General features: G+C 55.5%; 3 protein-coding genes across 16 annotated transcripts in view; 1 reads left to right on the forward strand and 2 right to left on the reverse strand.

Moving 5' to 3' along the window:
• Positions 1–8,980, forward strand: part of ENG (endoglin) — a 40,251-nt gene extending 31,271 nt beyond the window's left edge. Inside the window, exons 10-16 of the mRNA XM_016961724.3 lie at positions 3,955–4,092; positions 4,332–4,370; positions 5,170–5,286; positions 5,623–5,880; positions 6,797–6,851; positions 7,947–8,057; positions 8,194–8,980. Coding sequence (XP_016817213.2) covers positions 3,955–4,092; positions 4,332–4,370; positions 5,170–5,286; positions 5,623–5,880; positions 6,797–6,851; positions 7,947–8,057; positions 8,194–8,318 — 843 coding nt within the window. The 3' untranslated portion in view covers positions 8,319–8,980. The remainder of the gene's footprint in view (positions 1–3,954; positions 4,093–4,331; positions 4,371–5,169; positions 5,287–5,622; positions 5,881–6,796; positions 6,852–7,946; positions 8,058–8,193) is intronic.
• FPGS (folylpolyglutamate synthase) lies at positions 1,462–21,586 on the reverse strand. 14 transcript variants are annotated; one of them, XM_016961727.4, is made up of 17 exons: positions 20,861–21,087; positions 19,519–19,647; positions 19,380–19,433; positions 19,232–19,296; positions 16,835–16,949; positions 16,636–16,713; positions 16,440–16,501; positions 16,234–16,336; positions 15,616–15,693; positions 15,222–15,369; positions 15,038–15,127; positions 14,098–14,248; positions 13,850–13,925; positions 12,945–13,011; positions 10,667–10,795; positions 5,291–5,402; positions 1,462–1,636 (listed from the first exon to the last, which is right to left on the reverse strand). In XM_016961727.4, exons 1-17 carry the CDS (start codon positions 20,996–20,998, stop codon positions 1,528–1,530), a joined length of 1,704 nt encoding a protein of 567 aa, XP_016817216.2. In that variant the 5' UTR covers positions 20,999–21,087; the 3' UTR covers positions 1,462–1,527. The 14 variants fall into 14 exon arrangements, with proteins under 14 accessions (XP_016817216.2, XP_024201667.2, XP_063644306.1 ...); XM_024345899.3 differs by lacking the exon at positions 1,462–1,636 and adding an exon at positions 2,808–3,124; XM_063788236.1 differs by lacking the exons at positions 1,462–1,636; positions 5,291–5,402; positions 20,861–21,087 and adding exons at positions 8,985–9,885; positions 21,301–21,586.
• LOC107976777 (uncharacterized) lies at positions 6,718–7,554 on the reverse strand. The gene has a single exon (XM_016961737.4). The coding sequence runs from the start codon at positions 7,419–7,421 to the stop codon at positions 6,834–6,836; it is 588 nt and encodes a 195-aa protein (XP_016817226.2). The 5' UTR covers positions 7,422–7,554; the 3' UTR covers positions 6,718–6,833.
• Positions 21,587–22,029: the final 443 nt, after the last annotated feature.

Raw genomic sequence — 22,029 nt, forward strand, 5'->3', positions numbered from 1 at the left:
GCATGGTGGTTCACGCCTGTAATCTCAGCACTTTGGGAGGCCAAGATGGGCAATCACTTGAGGTCAGGAGTTTGAGACCAGCCTGGCCAACATGGCGAAACCCTGTCTTTACTAAAATACAAAAATTAGCCAGAGGTGATGGGACACACCTGTAGTCCCAGCTACTTGGGAGGCTGAGGAACAAGAATCGCTTGAACCCAGGAGGCAGAGGCTGCAGTGAGCCGAGATCACACCACTACACTTCAGCCTGGGCAACAGAGTGAGACTCTGTCTCGGAAAAAAAAAAAAAAAAAAAAAAAAAAAGCCGGTGCCTGTAATCCCAGCACTTTGGGAGGCCGAGGCGGGTGGATCACAAGGTCAGGAGATTGAGACCATCCTGGCTAACACAGTGAAACCCTGTCCCTACTAAAATACAAAAAATTAACCGGGCGTGGTGGCAGGCGCCTGTAGTCCCAGCTAATCGGGAGGCTGAGGCAGGAGAATGGTGTGAATCCGGGAGGCGGAGCTTGCAGTGAGCTGAGATCGCACCACTGCACTCCAGCTTGGGTGACAGAGAGAGACTCCATCTCAAAGAAAAAAAAAAGCCTATACAATATGATCACTGCCTGGTTGACAAACAAATATATTTGTTATAAAAATAACACATGGTGAATACAAAATATTAGCCAGGCATGGTGGTAGGCGCCTGTAGTCCCAGCTACTTGGGAGGCTGAGGCAGGAGAATGGCCTGAACCCAGGAGGCGGAGCTTGCAGTGAGCCAAGATCGTGCCACTGCACTCCAGCCTGGGTGACAGAGCAAGACTCGTCTCAAAATAAAATAAAAGAACACATGCTGGCCAGGCACAGTGGCTCACACCTGTAACCCTAGCACTTTGGAGGCCGAGGCAGGCAGATTGCCGGAGCTCAAGAGTTTGAGATCAGCCTGGGCAACACGGTGAAACCCCGTCTCTACTAAAATAGAAAAAATTAGCCGGACGTGGTGGTGCACGCCTGTAGTCCCAGCTACTCAGGAGGCTGAGGCAGGAGAATCGCTTGAACCCGGTAGAGGGAGATTGCAGTGAGCTGAGATTGTGCCCCTGCACTCCAGCCTGGGCGACAGAGCGAGACTCCATTTCAAACAAACAAACAAAAAACATGCTTTAAAAAATATGTGAAAATTTGAAAATCTTAATCTTCTGACACAAAGACAATGGCTGCCAACATTTTGGTGTGCTTCTTTCTGGAGTGTTTTCTCTGTGTATTTCTTATATTGATGTAATCATAAGGGATGTGTTCATTTGTCTCTTGCTATTTCACTTAATGTATTTTTAGAGCTTTGACAGCTGTACCTAATATCATGTTTAATAAGCACATATTATTCCATCATATTGACATGCTATAATTAACTCCTCTTCCCTTGTTACACATTTAGGTTGTTCCCAATTCTGTAGTATTATAAATATGCAAAAAATGTCATTGTGCATGAAACATTTCTTTATATAGGATTATTTTCTCAGGATAGATTTCCACATTAGTGGAATTACTGGGTCAAAATGAATGAAGTTTCAATACATGTTGCCAACCCACTTTCCCAAAGATGATTTGAATTTTCACCGCTGATTTACGAGAACACCTCAACCTCTTCGCTGTCTCCAGACTATAATTCAAAAAAAGAAAAACCTTTGCCAGTGTGGGAAGAGGCACATGGCGTTCCATTCTTGTTTTAGTTGTAATTCTCTGGTTAGTAGTGAGTGTGGGCATGGTTCCACGTGAGTGATGAGAACCTCAGTCTCCTTATCATTGAGGCTTGGTATTTTTCTTGATGATTTTTATAAGTTTTAATAAAGAAAAAAAGGTTGCCCCTTTGGCCACCACTTCCCTTGATTTGCTGTAATTCTTTCAATTTTGGCTACAGTGGTTTTTCTTTTCTTTTTTCTTTCTTTTTTTTTTCTTTTTTTTTTTTTTTTGAGACAGTCTTGCTCTGTCACCCAGGCTGGAGTTCAGTGGTACAATCTCGGCTCACTGCAACCTCCACCTCCTGGGTTCAAGTGATTCTCCTGCTTCAGCCTCCTGAGTAGTTGGGAATACAGGCGTGCACCACCACGCCTGGCTTCTTTTTTTTTTTTTTTTTTTTAAGACAGTCTCACACTATTGCCCGGGCTGGAGTACAATGGCACAATCTCGGCTCACTGAAACCTCTGCCTCCCGGGTTCAAGCAATTCTCCTGCCTCAGCCTCCCGTGTAGCTGGGATTACAGGTGCCCACCACCACTCTTGGCTTATTTTTTGTATTTTTTTTAGCAGAGACGGGGTTTCACTATGTTGGCCAGGCTGGTCTCGAACTCCTGACCTTGTGATCCGCCCACCTCGGCCTCCCAAAGTGCTGGGATTACGGGCGTGAATCAGGCGCCTGGTCCACAGCCTAGCTACTTTTTTGTATTTTTAGTAGAGACAGGAGTTTCACCATATTGGCCAGGCTGGTCTCGAACTTCCGACCTCAGGTCATCTGCCTACCTCAGCCTCCCAAAGTGCGGGGATTACAGGCGTGAGCCACTGCAACCGGCCTTCTTTTTCTTGTTTTAGAGACGAGGTCTCTCTGTCACCAAGGCTGGAGTGCAATGATGCGATCTCGGCTCACTGCAGCCTCCTCCTCCCGGGTTCAAGCGATTCTTGTGCCTCAGCCTTCCCAGTAGCTGGGACTATGGGTGTCTGCCACCACACCTGGCTAATTTTTATAATTTTAGTAGAGTCGGGTTTCACTATGTTGGCTAGGCAGGTCTCGAACTTCTGGCCTCCTGTGATCTGCCTGCCTCTGCCTCCCAAAGTGCTGGGATTACAGGCGTGAGCCACCACACCCAGCCTGTGCTAGACTTTTATATGACCGGCAGTGCAATAAGTTTGCTTACACCAGCATCACCACAAACACTAGGCAATAGAAATTTTTCAGCTTCGTTATAATTTTATGGGACCAGGAACCACCATCATATACACAGTCCATCACCGACCACAACATTGTCCCATGGTGCATGACAGTATTTACTATCTTGCTCTTTATAGGAACACTTCGCCCACGCCAGGCCTGAGACTGGATTATGCTTGCAGGGTTTGCATGCCCTTGGGGCTGTGAGTGATGATTATATGTGGAACTTGAAGGAATATATATATATATATATATATTTTTTGAGACGGAGTCTCGCTCTGTCGCCCAGGCTGGAGTGCAATGGTGCGATCTCGGCTCACTGTAAACTCCGCCTCCTGGGCTCACGCCATTCTCCTGCCTCAGCCTCCCGAGTAGCTGGGACTACGGGAGCCCGCCACCACGCCCGGCTAATTCTTTTGTATTTTTAGTAGAGACGGGGTTTCATCATGTTAGCCAGGATGGTCTCGATCTCCTGACCTCATGATCCACCTGCCTCAGCCTCCCAAAGTGCTGGGATTACAGGCGTGAGCCACCGTACCCGGCCTGAAGGAATATTTTTAATAGTTCTGTATTTATTTTGATAGATATAAGAAGAAAATTTGGCCAGGCGCGGTGGCTCACGCCTGTAATCCCTGCAATGGGAGGCCGAGGCAGGTGGATCACCTGAGGTCAGGAGTTTGAGACCAGCCTGGCCAACATGGTGAAACCCTATCTCTACTAAAAATACAAAAAATTAGCCGGGCATGGTGGCACGTGCCTGTAATCCCAGCAACTCAGGAGGCCAAGGCAGGAGAATCGCTTGAACCCAGGAGGTGGAGGTTGTAGTGGGCCAAGATCGAGCCACTGCACCTGGGCAAAAAGAGTGAGACTCCGTCTCAAAAAAAAGAAGTTTTAAGTGGTGTAGGATGATGACATCTAACAAAAATGAAGAGGGAGCAGGGCAGGGGAATGGCTGTGACTTGGGACCCCTGGGTTGTGGTCAGTCCTTGGTGCTGGGGTGTGGCAGGCCACAGAGACCCCAGTTCCTCCTGATGGTGCCCCTCTCTTCCGACCCAGCATTTGAAGTGCACCATCACGGGCCTGACCTTCTGGGACCCCAGCTGTGAGGCAGAGGACAGGGGTGACAAGTTTGTCTTGCGCAGTGCTTACTCCAGCTGTGGCATGCAGGTGTCAGCAAGTATGATCAGCAATGAGGTAAGAGCTGGGGCCAAAAAGGTATCAGGACCAGCCTGGTTGGTGCCCCCCTCAGGTGCCTCCCTGATCCCCCAGGGTGGAGGTGTGTTTGGGAGAGCAGGCTGCAGGGTCTCAGAACACAAGACAAGCTTGGCCATTGGTTGGCCTAGTCTCCCCATCTGCAAAAATGAGCGTATTGGGTGGGATACCCTCTGGGGTCCTTTCTGGCTCTGACCAGCTCCCTGGCTTTATCCCCGCAGGCGGTGGTCAATATCCTGTCGAGCTCATCACCACAGCGGGTGAGATGGACAGTCACGTGCTAACCCACCTGGCCCAGGGGCTGCTGCTGGGCCGGGGCCTCTTCCTGGCCTGGGAGGGAGCAGGCCTTGGGAAACTCCTGGCAAGCCATGTGTGTCTGGAATGCCTCGGTCTCCCCTTCTGTATGACCGGAGCAGGACTGCTGAGGGTGACGCTCTCGGTCTCTCAAGTCAGAGGGCTTAGCACATACTGGCTGTGTGGCCTTGGGCAAGTCACTTTAGTTTTCTGGGCCCAAAGGTGGCCTAAGAAAGGACTCTGCGCCACAGGGTGCTTCTGGGCAGCCAATGAGGTGCTGTGTGGAAGCTCTTCACACAGCCTGGCAGCTGGTGCCTCCTTGATAAATATTAGTTTAAAAAAAAAAAAAAAGGGCCGGGCGCAGTGGCTCACGCCTGTAATCCCAGCACTTTGGGAGGCCGAGGCGGGCAGATCACGAGGTGAAGAGATTGAGACCATCCTGGCTAACATGGTGAAACCCCGTATCTACTAAAAATACAAAAAATTAGCCGGACTTGGTGGCGGGCACCTGTAATCCCAGCTACTTGGGAGGCTGAGGTAGGAGAATGGCGTGAACCCGGGAGGCGGAGCTTGCAGTGAGCTGAGATCGCACCACTGCACTCCAGCCTGGGCGACAAAGCGAGACTCCGTCTCAAAAAAAAAAAAAAAAAAAAAAAAAAGAGTCAGGCAACTCCACAGGGCCATGATGCCTGTTCCTCCCCACACCCCTCGCCCTCCTGGCTGGTGCCGCCAGATTGACCAAGTCTCCCTCCCGTCCTCCCCCAGAAAAAGGTGCACTGCCTCAACATGGACAGCCTCTCTTTCCAGCTGGGCCTCTACCTCAGCCCACACTTCCTCCAGGCCTCCAACACCATTGAGCCGGGGCAGCAGAGCTTTGTGCAGGTACCTGGCATGCCTGTCACCCCTCAGGCCTCCCAGCTCCTGGAACTTCCTCTCCGCCTTTCTTCCCACCGTGACTCCAGAGGAGATGAGACTCCCAGAGTCAGGAGGGAGACAGCCTGGGTGCACGGGAGAGGGAGAGACAGAGAAGGCATTGCTCAGGGACACTGACAAGGATGTGGCCCTGTCCTCCTCCTCTGCCCCAGACAGGTCCATGTCTTTCCTTCCACTGTGAGGACTCGGGTGGGAACTCTTAATTCTAGCCGATATTTCAAGGCAGCAGGTGGGGTGGGGTGAAGAGCAGCTGCCCATGCCGCGTGGCCCTACCTACCCATGCAGGTCAGAGTGTCCCCATCCATCTCCGAGTTCCTGCTCCAGTTAGACAGCTGCCACCTGGACTTGGGGCCTGAGGGAGGCACCGTGGAACTCATCCAGGGCCGGGCGGCCAAGGGCAACTGTGTGAGCCTGCTGTCCCCAAGCCCTGAGGGTGACCCGCGCTTCAGCTTCCTCCTCCACTTCTACACAGTACCCATACCCAAAACCGGCACCCTCAGCTGCACTGTAGCCCTGCGTCCCAAGACCGGGTCTCAAGACCAGGTGAGTGGGGCCTGGGCCCGCCCCAGCTTCAAGTGGGAGCTTCCAGGTCTGTGGTTTGCAGGAAGGGACATGGCAGCCCACAGGGATGTGGGGCCAGCTGGTGAGGGGCGGAGCCTTAATCAGGCATGTGGCCTGGCAGTCTGGCTGCCAGCAGCGCTTTCTGCCACCCGAGAGCTTTCTGGTGGGACTGCTGTGTCTGGGGCACTGGCAGACTATGCAGCTGCCACTGTCCATCTATCCATCCATCCATCCTTCCACTTACCCGTCCGTCCATCCATCCACCCACCCTCCCACCCAGGAATCTAGCCACCCGCACATCCACGTAGTATGGTCACCAGTGTAATCTCAAAGAACAGGAGACCTGAGGGAAGAGAGGCGGACAAAGGACACACACTCCTGGCTTTCTGTATTTGCCAGTCACAACACTTCACCATCTGGTGACCCCCACTCTCAGGCAATCTATCCTGGACGCCCCCAGAGTCACCCCCAGGCCCTTGCACAGACAGGCCTCCAGGATTACAAACTTCTCTGGTCATAGGAAGCTAGGGAAGCCTTCAACTCCCCTAAGTGGGCCTCTCCCTCCAGCCACAGTGAGCCTGGGACTCTGGGCTGACCTGGCTCATAGCTCCAAAGTGTTCACAAGGGTGAGGGATGCATAGTGCTTCCACAGTGCTCCTGGGCATCAAGGCCTCCAGGAACTCACAGGAAACATTTCAGCAGCAGCCAGGGATCATCCACTAGGCACCCTCCCACAGTACAGATCTTCCAGGACTCACCCAGAGGCATCCAGCTACGAAGCGGTGGAGATGGGATTCAAAGCCAAGGCCCTAGGGTGGGCTGGGGTCACGGAGCCAGGGAGTAAACCTGGAAGCCGCCTCCCAAAGGTGCCACATACTGCTCTCTCTCTCTCCTCCAGGAAGTCCATAGGACTGTCTTCATGCGCTTGAACATCATCACCCCTGACCTGTCTGGTGAGCTCCCTCCAGGTCTCTCGGGTTTGTTCTAGTGGCTGAGGTCACAGTAGGGCACAGCGGGCAGCCCTGAGAAACGGCCTGGGCACATAGCACATGGCAAGGGGGACCCCAGAGAAAGCGGCCCAGAAGGGGCAGGAGGAGGGCTTCCCAGAGCCATAGCAGCCTAGAGCAGGGGCCAGAGCTGCACTTTGCAGATGGAGAGCCCTTGCCCGGGACCGCCCTGTGGGGTGGGAGTCTAGGCCTCTGCCCCCACTCACGGCTCCACTCCATCCCCACAGTTATTGGCTGACCTTGCTGGAAGGATGGAGCCTCCTGGGTAGGACAGAGGCCCTTTGAGGGTGGGTGCTGGCCTTGCCTTCCTTGAGGCCTCTCCCTGCAGGACGCCCCCTCTAGCCTCTCCATCAGTTCCCCCCAGGCCCAGGCCCACACCAGGCAGAAGAGTCCCAACACTGGTGGCAGAGGCAGGGGTGAGGGATGGGGGCACCTACCTCTTTGCCACCCCATCCAGGCCAGGATGGAGCCTCCACTCCCAGCCCAGGACCAAGAAGGCAGGGCTGATAACCCCATGACACAGAATCGGATGTCAGAGGCTCAAGGAAAGACTGCTTGGCCCATAGCCACACAGGAGTCAGGAATGTGGAGGGAATGAGGCTTGGAACAATCCAAGAGCAGAGCTGCAGGGCACTCGGAGCTGCTCTGGCCCATTCTCTACCTGCTAAAGGCCTCAGAGAGGGGCAGGGTTGACCCAAGGTCATGCAGCAGTTGGGGCAGGCTCTGTACTCCCGAGCCTCAGTTTCCTCACGTTACCCCATCCATCCTCCCTGAAAACGCCATCTCCATCAGCCTTGAGGGGCAGAGGCATGACCCAAAAGGCCTGGCTGGGCCCTCTAGGTGGACAGTCCTAGCAACCATGGCTCAATGCCAGGCCTGGCTGTGATGAGCCCGTTTGCTACAAGAGGAGACTGAGGTTCAGAGAAGTCGAGGGTCCATGGCTGAGCAGAGCTGGCACCAAAGCCCACGCGGGCCAGCACAACAGGGTAGGGGATGGGGCAGGGGCAGAGTGGCAGTGCTGATGGCGTCGGCCCTCTCTAGGTTGCACAAGCAAAGGCCTCGTCCTGCCCGCCGTGCTGGGCATCACCTTTGGTGCCTTCCTCATCGGGGCCCTGCTCACTGCTGCACTCTGGTACATCTACTCGCACACGCGTGAGTACCCCAGGCCCCCACAGTGAGCATGCCGGGCCCCTCCATCCACCCGGGGGAGCCCAGTGAAGCCTCTGAGGGATTGAGGGGCCCTGGCCAGGACCCTGACCTCCGCCCCTGCCCCTGCCCCTGCTCCCAGGTTCCCCCAGCAAGCGGGAGCCCGTGGTGGCGGTGGCTGCCCCGGCCTCCTCGGAGAGCAGCAGCACCAACCACAGCATCGGGAGCACCCAGAGCACCCCCTGCTCCACCAGCAGCATGGCATAGCCCCGGCCCCCCGCGCTTGCCCAGCAGGAGAGACTGAGCAGCCGCCAGCTGGGAGCACTGGTGTGAACTCACCCTGGGAGCCAGTCCTCCACTCGACCCAGAATGGAGCCTGCTCTCCGCGCCTACCCTTCCCGCCTCCCTCTCAGAGGCCTGCTGCCAGTGCAGCCACTGGCTTGGAACACCTTGGGGTCCCTCCACCCCACAGAACCTTCAACCCAGTGGGTCTGGGATATGGCTGCCCAGGAGACAGACCACTTGCCACGCTGTTGTAAAAACCCAAGTCCCTGTCATTTGAACCTGGATCCAGCACTGGTGAACTGAGCTGGGCAGGAAGGGAGAACTTGAAACAGATCCAGGCCAGCCCAGCCAGGCCAACAGCACCTCCCCGCTGGGAAGAGAAGAGGGCCCAGCCCAGAGCCACCTGGATCTATCCCTGCGGCCTCCACACCTGGACTTGCCTAACTGGCAGGGGAGACAGGAGCCTAGCGGAGCCCAGCCTGGGAGCCCAGAGGGTGGCAAGAACAGTGGGCGTTGGGAGCCTAGCTCCTGCCACATGGAGCCCCCTCTGCCGGTCGGGCAGCCAGCAGAGGGGGAGTAGCCAAGCTGCTTGTCCTGGGCCTGCCCCTGTGTATTCACCACCAATAAATCAGACCATGAAACCAGTGATGGGTTGGGCTGGGAGAAGGGCAGTGACATTCAAAGCCAGGGTGGGGTGAGGGCACAGGACAGGGCTGCTTTTGTAGTTGGCCCCCACTGGGCTGGCCTGGTGGCAGGGGTGGCATCCTGAACAGTAGCAGCATCCAGGGCACAGCAGGTTTTCATTCAGCCAGTTCCCCTCTGCCATTCACCCCCTCGACAGCACACCCCAGGGTCTAGGCTGCAAAAAAGCAAACACCAGGAGGCCCCATCCACACTCTCACTCTGGGGTTCCCAACACAGGCCCTCGACTGCTCTAAGTTCAAATCCTGGACCTGCCACCTTGTTGGCTTGTGACTGTAGGCAGGTCCCATGGCTTTTTTTTTTTTTTTGAGATGGAGTCTTGCTCTGTCGCCCAGGCTGGAGTACAGTGGCACTATCTCAGCTCACTGCAACCTCTGCCTCCCAGGTTCAAACAATTGTCCTGCCTCAGCCTCCCGAGTAGCTGGGACTACAGGCATGCGCCACCACGTCCAGCTAATAATTTTTGTATTTTTAGCAGAGACGGGGTTTCACCATGCTGGCCAGATGGTCTCGACCTCTTGACCTCATGATCTGCCCGCCTCAGCCTCCCAAAGTGCTGGGATTACAGGCGTGAGCCACCGTGCCCGGCCTCCATGGCTTCTTGAAACCAGCCACAGTTCCCTCGTCTGTCAAATGGGTATAATTCTCCATCACAAGGTCTCTGCAAGGGGGTCTGCAGAAAGCACTGCCTGGCATATGGTGAACAGGCTTCAGTCTGGTCTTCTCATCTCACAGACAGGCCACCTGAGGCGCACAGGGAGGGAGGAACTTGTTCCAGGCCACACAGCCAGGCTCCCTCTACACAGTGCAGGTCCCTGACCACCAGCAGCCCCTCTCTCCGTCTCTGCTGAGGGAGCAGGGGGTCAAGGGTCAGTCGAAGGCTTTGCCATTTCTTTAAAAAACAAAGGCTTTAATTCACTCCAGCCACCCTCTGTCCCGCAGTGTCCCAGGCAGAGGCCCTCTCCCTTCCCAGAAGGCACTGGGAGGAGGAAATCTACCACCCAGCACATGGCAGGACCCGGGGCCTGGCCAGGCAGCGCACACAATAAGCTGGGCCTGAGCCAGGAGGCAGGCGGGGTGTTGGGGGAGACAGGCTGAACGGCCAGGCCACTGCAACAGTGAGAGACCCGGGGAGCCCCCCTGCTATCTCAGCCAGGAGGAAGGAGAGACCAAGGCACAGAGCCTTACAAAAGACATCCTCTCCCGGCCTCCCATCCCAGAGCCCTGGTCCCTAGGCCAGTCTAGACAGAACCAGGAAAGCCAAAAACAAAAGGCACCTAGTATGTAAGTTCATGGGGAGAACGCAGGCAGGTGTGGGAAGCTCCCACCTCCAACCCCGGGCCTTGGCTACTGGGACAGTGCAGGCTCCAGCAGCTTCAGGACACCACCCACCAGGTGCAGGCTGCCAGTGACTAGCACATGGATGGCAGCAGCCTCACGGAGTATGCTGGCCCCACTGTGAGCCACAGGGTGGGTGAGGAGGCCCTTTGGGGGACTAGGTGGCTGGAAGATGGGGTCTCGGCCTTGGCTGATCCATTGCAAGGCATGTGAAATGCAGCTGAAGACGAGGGAGCTGGCACTGCAGGTGTGGGGTGGGTGGGGCGCCAGAAGCAGGGATGTGGACCCACCGGGCTCTGGGCTGGGGGCACTCCAGAGGTCCGGGCTGGCCTGCTCTTCGTCCAGGTGGTTCCAGTGCTGCTGGTGTTCCAGGCAGCGGAGCAGAACCTGGTCCAGTGTCACTGTGAAGTTCTGTTGGTCTGTGGGGCACAGAGAAAGGCATATCAGCGAAGGGGAGAGGGAGTAAGGGACAGGGGTGGAGAAAGGGGCGGGTGCACCGTGAGCACCTGCTTCGCACCACGCCCTTTACATCATCAGGCCAGCAGTCTCGGCTAGTGGTCTTCTCCATGGACACAATGAAGAAACTGAGGCTCAGGCAGGTTCAGTGACTTCACCAAGGTCACGAGAGGCAGAGCCAGACAGTCTGACTCCAAAGCTTTTGCCCACTAGGCACCCCTTCCCCACTCTGGCCTCATTGTCTCCATCTATAAAATGTACATCCAGCTGGGGACCATCACCAGGTGAGCATAGTTATTCCAGGCTGGGTGCGGTGGCTCACACTTGTAATCCCAGCACTTTGGGAGGCCGAGGCGGGCGGATCACCTGAGGTCAAGAGTTCAAGATCAGCCTGGCCAACATGGTGAAACCCGTTCTCTAAAAAAAAAACACACACAAAAATTAGCTGGACAAAAATTAGCCAGGTGTGGTGGCACACGCCTATAATCCCAGCTATACTTGGAAGGCTGAGGCAAGAGTATCACTTGAATCCGGGAGGTGGAGATTGCAGTGAGCTGAGATCAAGCCATTGCACTCCAGCCTGGGCGACAGAGCAAGACTCCATCTTATAAACAAACAAAAAACAAAAATTAGCCGGGTGTAGTGGCGCGCACCTGTAGTCCCGGCTACTCACGAGGCTGAGGCAGGAGAATCATTTGAACCTGGGAGGCAGAAGTTGCAATGAGCCGAGATGGCACCACTGCACTCCAGCCTGGGCAGCCTGAGTGACAGAACGAGACTGTCTCAAGAAAAAAAAAAAAAAAAATGCAGATTCCAGAACTCTCCCCAACCAGACTGATGTGAGGACTGGAGATTTTTTTTTAAGAGAGGGTCCAGGGTCTTGCTCTGTCACCCAGGCTGGAGTGCAGTGATGCAATCACGACTTCATGACTCACTGCAGCCTCCACCTTCCAGGCTCAAGCGATCCTTCCACTTCAGCCTCCTGAGTAGCTAGGACCACAGGTGTACACCATCACACCTGGCTAATTCTTCTATTTTTTTTTTATAGAGATGAGGTCTGGCTTTTAACTCCTGAGCTCAAACGATCCTCCTGCCAAAGTGCTGGGATTATAGGTGTGAGCCACCAAGTCCAGCCTGGGATCTGTAATTTTTACACTATTTCAAACTTTTTTAAACATGATACATGGTAAAAAACACATTTTACACTGCAACTCAGTACTCACATACTTATACATATGCCTGGAACAGACTAATCTTCACCAAACAGGACCTACCCTTACTCTGTGCAACGTACACTGGTATTTTCTATTCTACTCTATTTCATATAAAATAAAAAATGCTGGCTGGGCATGGTGGCTCATAACTGTAATCCCAGCACTTTGGGAGGCTGAGGTGGGTGGATCATTTGAGGCCAGGAGTTTGACACCAGCCTGGCCAACATGGAGAAACCCTGTCTCTACTAAAAATATAAAACTTAGCTGGGCATGTTGGCACATGCCTGTAATCCCAGCTATTCCAGAGGCTGAGACATGAGAATCATTTGAACCTAGGAGGCAGAGGTTGCAGTGAGCTGAGATTGTGCCACTATATTCCAGCCTGGGGGACAGAGTGAGACTCTGTCTCAAAAATTATTATTTTTTTTTTGAGACAGTCTCGCTCTGTCGCCCAGACTAGAGTGCAGTGGTGCAATCTCGGCTCACTGCCAGCTCCGCCTCCCGAGTTCACGCCATTCTCCTGCCTCAGCCTCCTGAGTAGCTGCGACTACAGGCACCCGCCACTACGCCCGGCTAATTTTTTGTATTTTTTTTTTGTAGAGACAGGGTTTCACCATGTTAGCCAGGATGGTCTCGATCTCCTGACCTCGTGATCTGCCTGCCTTGGCCTCCCAAAGTGCTGGGATTACAGGCGTGAGCCACCGTGGCCAGCCAAACATTTTTAAAAATAAAATTAAATAAAGTATACTTTGGTGTATAAAAGAGTATAAGTACACTAAAGTGTTCTTATACAGTAAAACAAATTTATTTCCTACCCCAAACCTCCAGTTTGGAAGCCCCCACTGTCTACCTCAGGGACCCCTGCTCATCCCCAGGGGCCATGCCTGTCACCTCTCACCTGCGTTGCCTGTGGATGACACCTCTGTCAGGTTAGGGCAGAAGACGGCATAGTCAAACTGGCAGGGCTAGAAGGCCAAGGGAAAGACTTGGCGTCAGACCCCTGAAAGGATGTCCACCAACTTCCATATGGCCCCCTGCGCCCACATCTCTGGAGATGCAGCCTCCCTGACAACTAGAATGATGCTGTATAAACCTAGCCAAGGTACTTCAGCACCCTGCCCCCATCTGCCTCAGTATACCCTGCCTGGCCTGTGGCCTGAGCAGCGAAGCCCCAACCTACTGTACAGACAGGGGAACAGTGGCCACAGGTCAAGGGGACTTGCTGAAGGTCACTCAGATAGTGAGGGGGCCCCAAATCCAGGCTGGAAAAAGGCTGTGGGTAAATGGGAGAGGTTCTGGATACAGCCTCAGCCTCCTGGTCTGTGAAATGGGAGATGATACCTAGGGGCCACTTCAGCCCTGACAGCTTGGGCAGCCTCAGTTTCCCCAAGCAGAGAAAGGCCCAATGACTCCTTCAACCAAACTTGAGAAGCAGGTACCCTTAGCAGCAACCCCATTTTATGGAGAGGCAAACTGAGGCTCAGGGAAATGCCACTTCTCGTCCAGGGTGATATGCTAGTGCCTAAAGGGGCATGACAAGCGAGTCCAGAGTCTACACCTTTAGCCACGATCTGGCCCTCCTCTTAAGCCTGGACTTGAGTCTAGACACGCGGGAATATGAGTAATGACCTATGACTGGCCTCCCCACGGCCCTGCAGCACCTGGCGGAACCAGCAAAGGCACCTTGTCACATCTAATCCTCAATACAACTCAAGGGGGAGGGGATTGGCACCCCCCAGGGTCACACCGCCAGACCCAGGGCTTCAGGACTGCCTGCCGCCCACCCCCAAGTTGGCCCCTCACCTGCAGCAGCTTCAGCAGGGCCGCCGGGTCCCGGTCCCCGGTAGCATTGAAGAGCAAGACTCGAACCTCGGGGCCACTGCGACAGGGGTGAGGAGCTGGGTCAAAGGGCGCCGCCCGTTCTCCCTGCGGTACCAATCCCGTCCCCGCCCACGACCCCGCCCCTCCCCACGACCCCGCCCCGCCCCTCACCAAGATCCCGCCCCTCCTCGTGGGCCAGCCCCGGCCCCACCCCCAGCCCCGCCCCTCACCCGCTCGGCCTCTCGCGGCCCTGCAGCGCCTGGCGGAACCAGCGCACGCAGGCCTGCACGCTGCTGGCCGTGTGCGCACCGTCCAGGTACCAGGTGAGGGGCCCGCGCCGCAGCACCTGCGTCCGGCCCGGCCACTCCGTGTTCCGAAGCCCTGGGGGAGGGCAGCAAGGCAGTCCTCCAGGCCCTCTCCCACCCCCGTCCTCAATTCCGCACACACACTCCTGAGCCCGTTCTCCCCTGCAGGCTGCGCCCGCCCTCAACACTCAGGACCCCGGCAGCCCAGGAACTTTTTACTAGCACCAGTCAATGGCTTGGGCTTTTCGGCTGTCTCATCTGGTGGAATCTTTCAGGCAACCCTGAAAGGGCCTGCTATTCCCGTTTGACAGCCTGAGAGCCCTTAGCTGGGGCCGGGATGTGATGCGAGGTCGGTTTGTCTCCAGGACCTTGTCACTTGCCCTTGACAACAGGCGTGGCACACAGCGGGCCCACCATTTGCTGAAGCAGCATGAGCACCTGCTGGGTGCTGAAAGCTTTGGGGGAGGCAAGAAGCAGATGACTGGATCACCATCCTCCAGAACCTCAGGGTCTGATGATGATGATAGTGACAGTGACAGCAGCTACCACTGGCTGGCACTTTATCCCACATTGGCCAGGCTCTGCACTCAGCACCTTAGTGATGTCACCTCAGCGAATCCCCACCACAGCCCGTGGCAGTGGCTCCTATCATCATCTACTTTGGCAGATGAGAAGACAGGCTCAGAAAGAGTTCATGAGCTCAAGGTCAGGGAGGTTTGCTGACATCAGAGTCCTTTCTCTTAAGCACCACTTCAAATTGTCTCTTATCTCCCAAACAGAAAACCAAAAAAAAAAAAAAAAAAAAAAATCTGAAGGGGCACAGACACACGCAGTGGTCCCAGCTGGGCAGGAAGGTCTAACTCACCGAGCCGCATGTGGGATGTGGGCTGGAACACGGGTGCCAGGGGCAGCTGCCACAGGAGCCCTGGCCTGGATGCCTTTGGCTCCCCAGCACCTGCGGGATGTGTGAGACCAAGTGTGTCCGGGACCCTCCTAGGCAGGCTCCACAGGTGCCACCCACCTGCCTGCCCACTCAGCTGCCCACTCACCATGGCGGTCCTGCCGCTGCAGCCAGCAGTGGGCCAGCTGCAAGGCCAAGGCGGCGTTGGACCGCTGGTGCTCCCCCTCCAGGCCCAGGGTCAGCGGCGGCCCCCCTTCCTCGAGGGCCTCCAGCATCGGACACAGGTATAGAGGACACTGGGGGAGACAGGCAGGAGCGGGTCAGCAGAGGCCCTCCCTGACCACGTCAGCCCTTGCATCTCTCCCCTCCCCCAGCCACCAAGCCCTGCTCCCAGAACTGAGATGTGTTCCAGCAGGCCCGGCAGCTGGCCCAGCGTCCTCACTGCACAGATGAGCAAACTGAGGCCCCAGAGGATGCAGTGCCTCCTCAAACAGGAGGGACACACACCTACCCCGCCGCTGCCCCATTCCAATCAGACTTACTGAGATCTGCTGGGCTCGGTCCCTCAGCACTGCCAGGGGACCTTCAGGTTGGAGCACAGTGAAGGCAGGGACACCTTGCTGTGGAGGGAAGAAGGAGAGAGAAAGGGCTACCTAGCATCCTCCACACTCCTATCTCTGGCCCCCACATCCCTGGGTCTGGGCTACCACTGTCTCTCATCCCTCATGTTTCTTTTCTTTTTCGAGATGAAGTCTCACTCTGTCACCCAGGCTGGAGTGCTGTGGCGCAATCTCGGCTCACTGCAACGTCTGCCTCCTGGGTTCGAGTGATTCTCCTGCCTCAGTCTCCCAAGTAGCTGGAACTACAGGCGTACACCACCACACCTGGCTAATTTTTGTATTTTTAGTAGAGACAGAGTTTCCCCATATTGGTCAGGCTGGTCTCAAACTCCGGATCTCAGGTGATCCTCTCACCTCGACCTCCTGAAATGCTGGGATTGCAAGCATATAAGCCACCATGCCCAGCCATCCCTCACGTTTCAATGGGGAAATAGTCTGGAGAGGAGACTCAACTTGTTCCAGTCACACAGTGAAGCCAGGATGAAAACGTAGACTCCCAGGCCTTCCATGTCTCTCCCTTCCCCCAGTCTGCCTGGTCACCTTAAAGATGCCCCCTTTCTGCCATGCGATCTTCTCCACCGTATCCCCCAGGAGGCTGGTGTGGTCGATGCCAAGAGAGGAGACTCCACACACCACAGGCTTCCTGCAGGGGAGGAAAAGGCCATGAGGCCCTGCCCTGAGCCACCAGGCGGCAGGTGAGGCTGTGCTCCTGGCTGCCACCCCTCGTCCCAAGCAACTGCGCTCACCTGATGATGTTGGTGCAGTCATAAGCCCCGCCAATGCCCACCTCCACCACTGCCAGGTCCACCTGTCAAAGACCAGAGGGCATGGCAGGGGATATGAGGGTGCCCAGAGGCCGCATGGAAGCAGGGAGCCCCCAGGCCTGCTGAGGTTCCCGTTCCCAAGGCCTCAGATGCAGGGTTCTAGGGAGAGGGCACACACCTTCTCTTGGAGGAAGACGTGGAAGGCCATGAGTGTCAGGAAGCGGAAGTAGGGGGGCATGGAGACACAGCTGCCATCCTGTGGCACAGGGACATGTCAGGGCCCAGAGCCCATGCAGCCCCTTCTCTGGGGAGATGGGGTGCTGGAACACGTAGCACCCCCAACCACACCCACCCGCCAGCCCTCCTGCATGGGGCACCTTGGTCTCCTCCAGCCGGTGGTAGAGGCGCCAGAAGTACTTGGTGAAGAGCTCAGGACTGATGGGCTGCCCATTGATGCGGATCCGCTCCCGAACCTGCACCAGGTGGGGAGAGCTGCCGGGACAGCTGGGGTCATCAGGACTCCCTTCCCGAGCGTCCTGGCCTTCCCCCACCCTGCAGGGACTGATGCTACTTGGCCTCCGTGCCTCACCTCTCCTGTGTCCCTCGGTTTGTTCCTGGTGCCCCATCCCCCCGGACTATCTGTAGCCCCCCAGTCCTCCCCATCTTCTATCTCCAGGCCTCTGCACCTGGCTCACCCTATTCACCACGTTGGTCTCAACTAAGACAGCCTCCTCACCCAGGCTGGTCTTGCACATTCTATGGGCTCCAACAGTCCCATACCAATCAGTCACTCTGCTGACATCTGTCCCACAATGTCATCTGTCTTACAGCTCTCAGAGACAAAGCCCACAACCAATGTTCAAGCTGCAGCCCTGGGCTGGCCCTCAAGGCCATGTGGGCCCAAGTTGAAGGCTAGGTTTTTATCCCAAAAATGATTGTAGTTTTTATTTATTTATTTTTGAGACAGGGTCTTGTTCTGTCGCCTAGGCTGGAGTGCAGTGGTGCAATCTTGGCTCACTGCAACCTCTGCCTCCCAGGTTCAAGCGTTTCTCATGCCTCGGCCTCCCAAGTAGCTGGGACTACAGGCACACACCACCACGCCTCGCTGATTCTTGTATTTTTAGTAGAGACAGGGTTACGCCATGTTAGCCAGGCTGGTCTTGAACTCCTGACCTCTGGTGATCCACCCACCTCAGCCTCCCAAAGTGCTGGGATTACAGGCATGAGCCACCGTGCCCAGCCAATTTTTTTGTATTTTTAGTAGAGATAGGGTTTCGCCATGTTGGCCAGGCTGCTCTTGAACTCCTGGCCTCAAGTGATCTGCCTGCTTCGGCCTCCCAAAGTGCTGGGATTACAGGCATGAGCCACCACGCCTGGCCCAAAAAGTGATTTTAGAAGACAGGTTGGTGCCTTATGTTTCAATCCTCAAAGCTACTCAGGTAGTAAGTCCTCCTCTCCATCTCTTTATTTGAACAAGAACTGTTTAGGGAAAACATATCGGCTTGAAATGACCTTAGGCAGCTGATTTCAGAAGTTCGTGGTGATGGGCTTAGAAGACATGCGTGGCACAGGAAGAGTGATCCCGGTTCCACCTGGCCATCCTCTTGTGTAAGTCTAGACAAGTGAGACCAAGAGGGGGCGCTGCCCCAGGGCAAAGCCACAGTGGAGACTGGCCAAGCAGAAGGGCTCCTATCTGCAGCCCGCCTAGGAGACCTTAACGTGGATGGCACAAGCCACCCTTATCGTTTAAGCCCTTGCAAGGCAATTTTCTCCTTACTCTAAAGACATACTAATTGATAAATATCTCTATGTGATTTTAAAGTTATATATGGACTTTAAAATTTTTTCTTTTCTTTTTTTTTTTTTAATAGAGATGAAGTCTCACTATGTTGCCCAAGCTGGTCTCAAACTCCTGAGCTCCAGTGATCCTCCCACCTTGGCCTCCCAAAGTGCTAGGATTACAGTTGTGAGCCACCACACTCAACCTGGACTTTAAGTTATTAAAGAGACATCTGACCATCTGACTATTCCAGCTATGTAATTTTCTTTTTTTTTTTTTAAGATAGCAGTTTGCTCTGTCGCCCAGGCTGAAGTGCAATGGCATGATCACTGCTAACTGCAGCCTTGACCTCCCCGGACTCAGGTGATCCTCCCATGTCAGCTGCCCAAAGTGCTGGGATTATAGGCATGAGCCACCACACTGGACCTCCTGCTACATATTTAGTTTATACATTAAAGTTGCTGCCCCTTCCCCAATTTTTTTTTAATTATGAAAATTAAGGCCAGGCACCGTGGCTCACACCTGTAATCCCAGCACTTTAGGAGGCCGAGGGGGGCGGATCACTTGAGGTCAGGAGTTCGAGAACAGCCTGGCCAACATGGTGAAACCCCATCTCTACTAAAAATACAAAAATTAGCCTGGCGTGGTGGCAGGTGCCTGTAATCCGAGCTACTCGGGAGGCTGAAGCAGGAGAATTGCTTGAACCTGGCAGGCGGGGGTTGCAGTGAGCCAAGATCGTGCCATTGTACTCCAGCCTGGGCGATAAGAGTGAGACTCAGTCTCAAAAAAAAAAAAAAAAAAAATTAAAGGTTGCCATAAACATGGGCCAATATGGTAAGTGCTAACTGAATGTTTATTGAATGAATAAACACTGGGCAGAGAGACATGCAGCTGACCTCCTGGGGGTGACCCTGGTCCTGAAGCACTGGCTGGTTCCATAGCCCCCCCAGGGTCCATTGGGACAGAGACACCACATCCCCCCACAAGCCAGTACCTAAAGAATCCCGTCTTCAGGCCATAGCTTCGGAGGATACATTCCGTGAAGGCACAGGTGGAGCCCTTGAAAGAAAAGGGATTGTCTGGGCAGGCTCCACTCCACCAGCCACTTAATAGACCCCCTACCCCAGGGTCCTGCCCCTCACCTTCCCCTTCGTCCCAGTGACGTGGATGATGTTCAGCCGGTCCAAGTCCTCCACCTGGGACAGACAGACAAGGTCCCTGCCTCAGCTACGGGAATCACAAATGGGGGTGGGAGGTGGTCACAGGCCCTCTCTACCTTACCTGCAGCCCACTCCGTGCTAGGTACAGTTCCATGGCTTCCAGCTGTGTCTGAGGGTCACCCCGCTGGCGCTTCACCTGCTCCAGGTAGCCGGCATTGGTCTGCAGGGTATTGAGCATTCGCACGGCATCCTGGCAACCACAGTGCCCAGATAGCAGGTTAAGGCTCACTCAGGGTCCACAGGCACAGAGACAGCCCGCAGACCAGTGGCCAAGCCAGGGCAACAAGGCCAGTACCAGGCCTCCCTGCCATGCCAGCACTGTTAGCCTAGCCTGTAGGTTAAGCAACAGAGAGTATGGCATCTTTCCAGCTCTGGCAAAAATGGGAGTCTGGGGCAGTTCAGCCCCACCCAGGGAGTGCTACACAAAGAAGGTGGCATGACTAACGGGCTAGCCTTGCTTCCTGCCCAGGCTCCCCCGACTTCACTCCTGGGCCTTTGCCCTCATTCTCTCCAATGGGGTCCATTGCTATATTGCTCCCTGCCAGAGCGGGGCCAGAACTACAGAAGGTTGGGGTATTCGAATTCTGGAGTTCCCCGAAGCTCCACCCCAACCCTCATGACTCTGGGGTTCCACATTCCAACCCACAGAGGAGCAACTCAGAGGGAGGAGGGGTGTGCCAAGGGTCACTCAGCCAGGAAGGCAGGTAGGTACGGCTTCAGGAGGGTTCACAATGGAAGTGGGAGTGGGGGTGCTATTTCATTCCCCTTAAGCCTCATATTCCGTGCCTCCCACCCTCAGGACCTCAAGGCTGGTTGGAGGCCCCACCCTCATCAAACCAGTGCCACCCGCCTCACTGGCATCAGGGTCTGGTCTAGGGCAACCGGCTCTTGACACAGCGCCCGCGGACATTTTCTATTTTCCAGGTTCTGGGGCCCTCCACTACCCCTGATTCCTGCCTCTCCCCCAAATCCAGGCACTTGGATCCCCAATCTTCTGAATCCTGGACAGCCCACCCCCAGATCAATACTCCTGGATCTTTCAAGCCTGAATTCCTGAGTCTCTTCTCTACCCTCTTTCCCCCTCTCACTGCCGGTTCAGACTCCGGGATCACTGGAACTCCAGAAGCACCGCTGAGCCTCTGGGCTTCTGGATCCTAGCTCCTGTGCCCCTTCCCACTTCCCAACCCGGGGCGGGGACGCTATAGTCTCCGAATTCCCAGCCCCGGCGGCCCGGGCCCAACTTCCTGGTCCCTGTCCCCACCCCCAGCCTCCAGGATGTTCCGCCCCCCGAGTCCCCCAGTCCAGGGCTCCCGATACCCTCTCGGCTAGCGGAGCCCGGATGTTCTGCGGCTCAGCGCAGGCCCACGTGTCGTCGCGCCCAGGCCCGCTGGCCCGCCTGATACCTGGTACTCCATGCTGGGCTCCTGCGGCACCGGCCACGCGCTCAAGCCCCGCCGCGCCGCGACCTGGGTCGTTACGCCGCGCGCAGACGCTGCTGCCAGGAATAGAGCGGCGCGCAGGTGGCTCCGCGCCCGCGACATAGTCCCGGCGCCCCCGGCAGCGCTCTAGGCCCGGGCGGGAGACGCGCCCGCCCCGCCCCCGGCCAATCAGCGCAGCGTCGCCTCACCCCGCCCCCCCCCCCGCCAATCAGCACCGCCCCGCCCCGCCCGCCATTAATCAGCACCGCCCCAAACTACCCCCGACCAGCCCCCTTGCGCCACTAAAAAGCCGCCCCTTCCCCGTGCACCATCCTGGTGAGGGGCAGGCCTCGGGACCAGGTTTATGAGTGCACGCTCCGGGGCGTCCCCTCCCTTAGCGAGCACGCACTCCTTTCGTCACCAACCTCCCAAGGCCCCCCGCAGCACGTCCCAAAATAGCCGGTCCGGGTCAGCAGCCCTCAGTCTCTGCCCCGAACAGGGATAGGATGACAAAGCTGCGGACACCTGGTGGACACCTCTAAACAGCTGCTGCCGTTTAGAGAACGGATTTGAGGGCCACCTGGGGATGGTGGGGCAGTAATCCTTCTTTTCTGTGAGGAGGACGCCTATTTGTCGTCCTGGAGTTTTCAGAGCTTTTTCCCATCTATTAGCTTCTTGGCCCCAACTGCTAGCATGAAAAAGTTGCATGGTGAAATCCTTTTGACAGCTGAGGCCCAGAACTGGGGAGGAGGAAGCTGCAAACAACCCACTACGGAAAATCAGTCTGATAAAAGGCAGCCCTTCAAATGATTGATGGAGTTTCCGTACCTCCTTCCCCTCTCCCTCTTCCCAGCATTGGGAGAAAATATTTATGAGAAATTGATTTCGAAATAAGCAAGTGATGTTTTGGGAAGAGTCTGTCATTGGCTGGACTTCTGCTCTTCACACACTGCTGGGGTGCCCCGACCCTGGCCCCATGGCAGATAGAGAAGTTCTTTCTTGGTTTCCTTATTTTTAGTCATTGAAACTTTCTCTATACATATGCATGTATATAGTTTAATGACTGCATAAAAATAATCAAGAGACTGGACGCAGTGGCTCACGCCTTGTAATCCCAACACTTTGGGAGGCCGCAGCGGGTGGATCATGAGGTA

Source organism: Pan troglodytes, chromosome 11 (genome assembly GCF_028858775.2).
Source record: "Pan troglodytes isolate AG18354 chromosome 11, NHGRI_mPanTro3-v2.0_pri, whole genome shotgun sequence".
NCBI lineage: Eukaryota > Metazoa > Chordata > Mammalia > Primates > Hominidae > Pan > Pan troglodytes.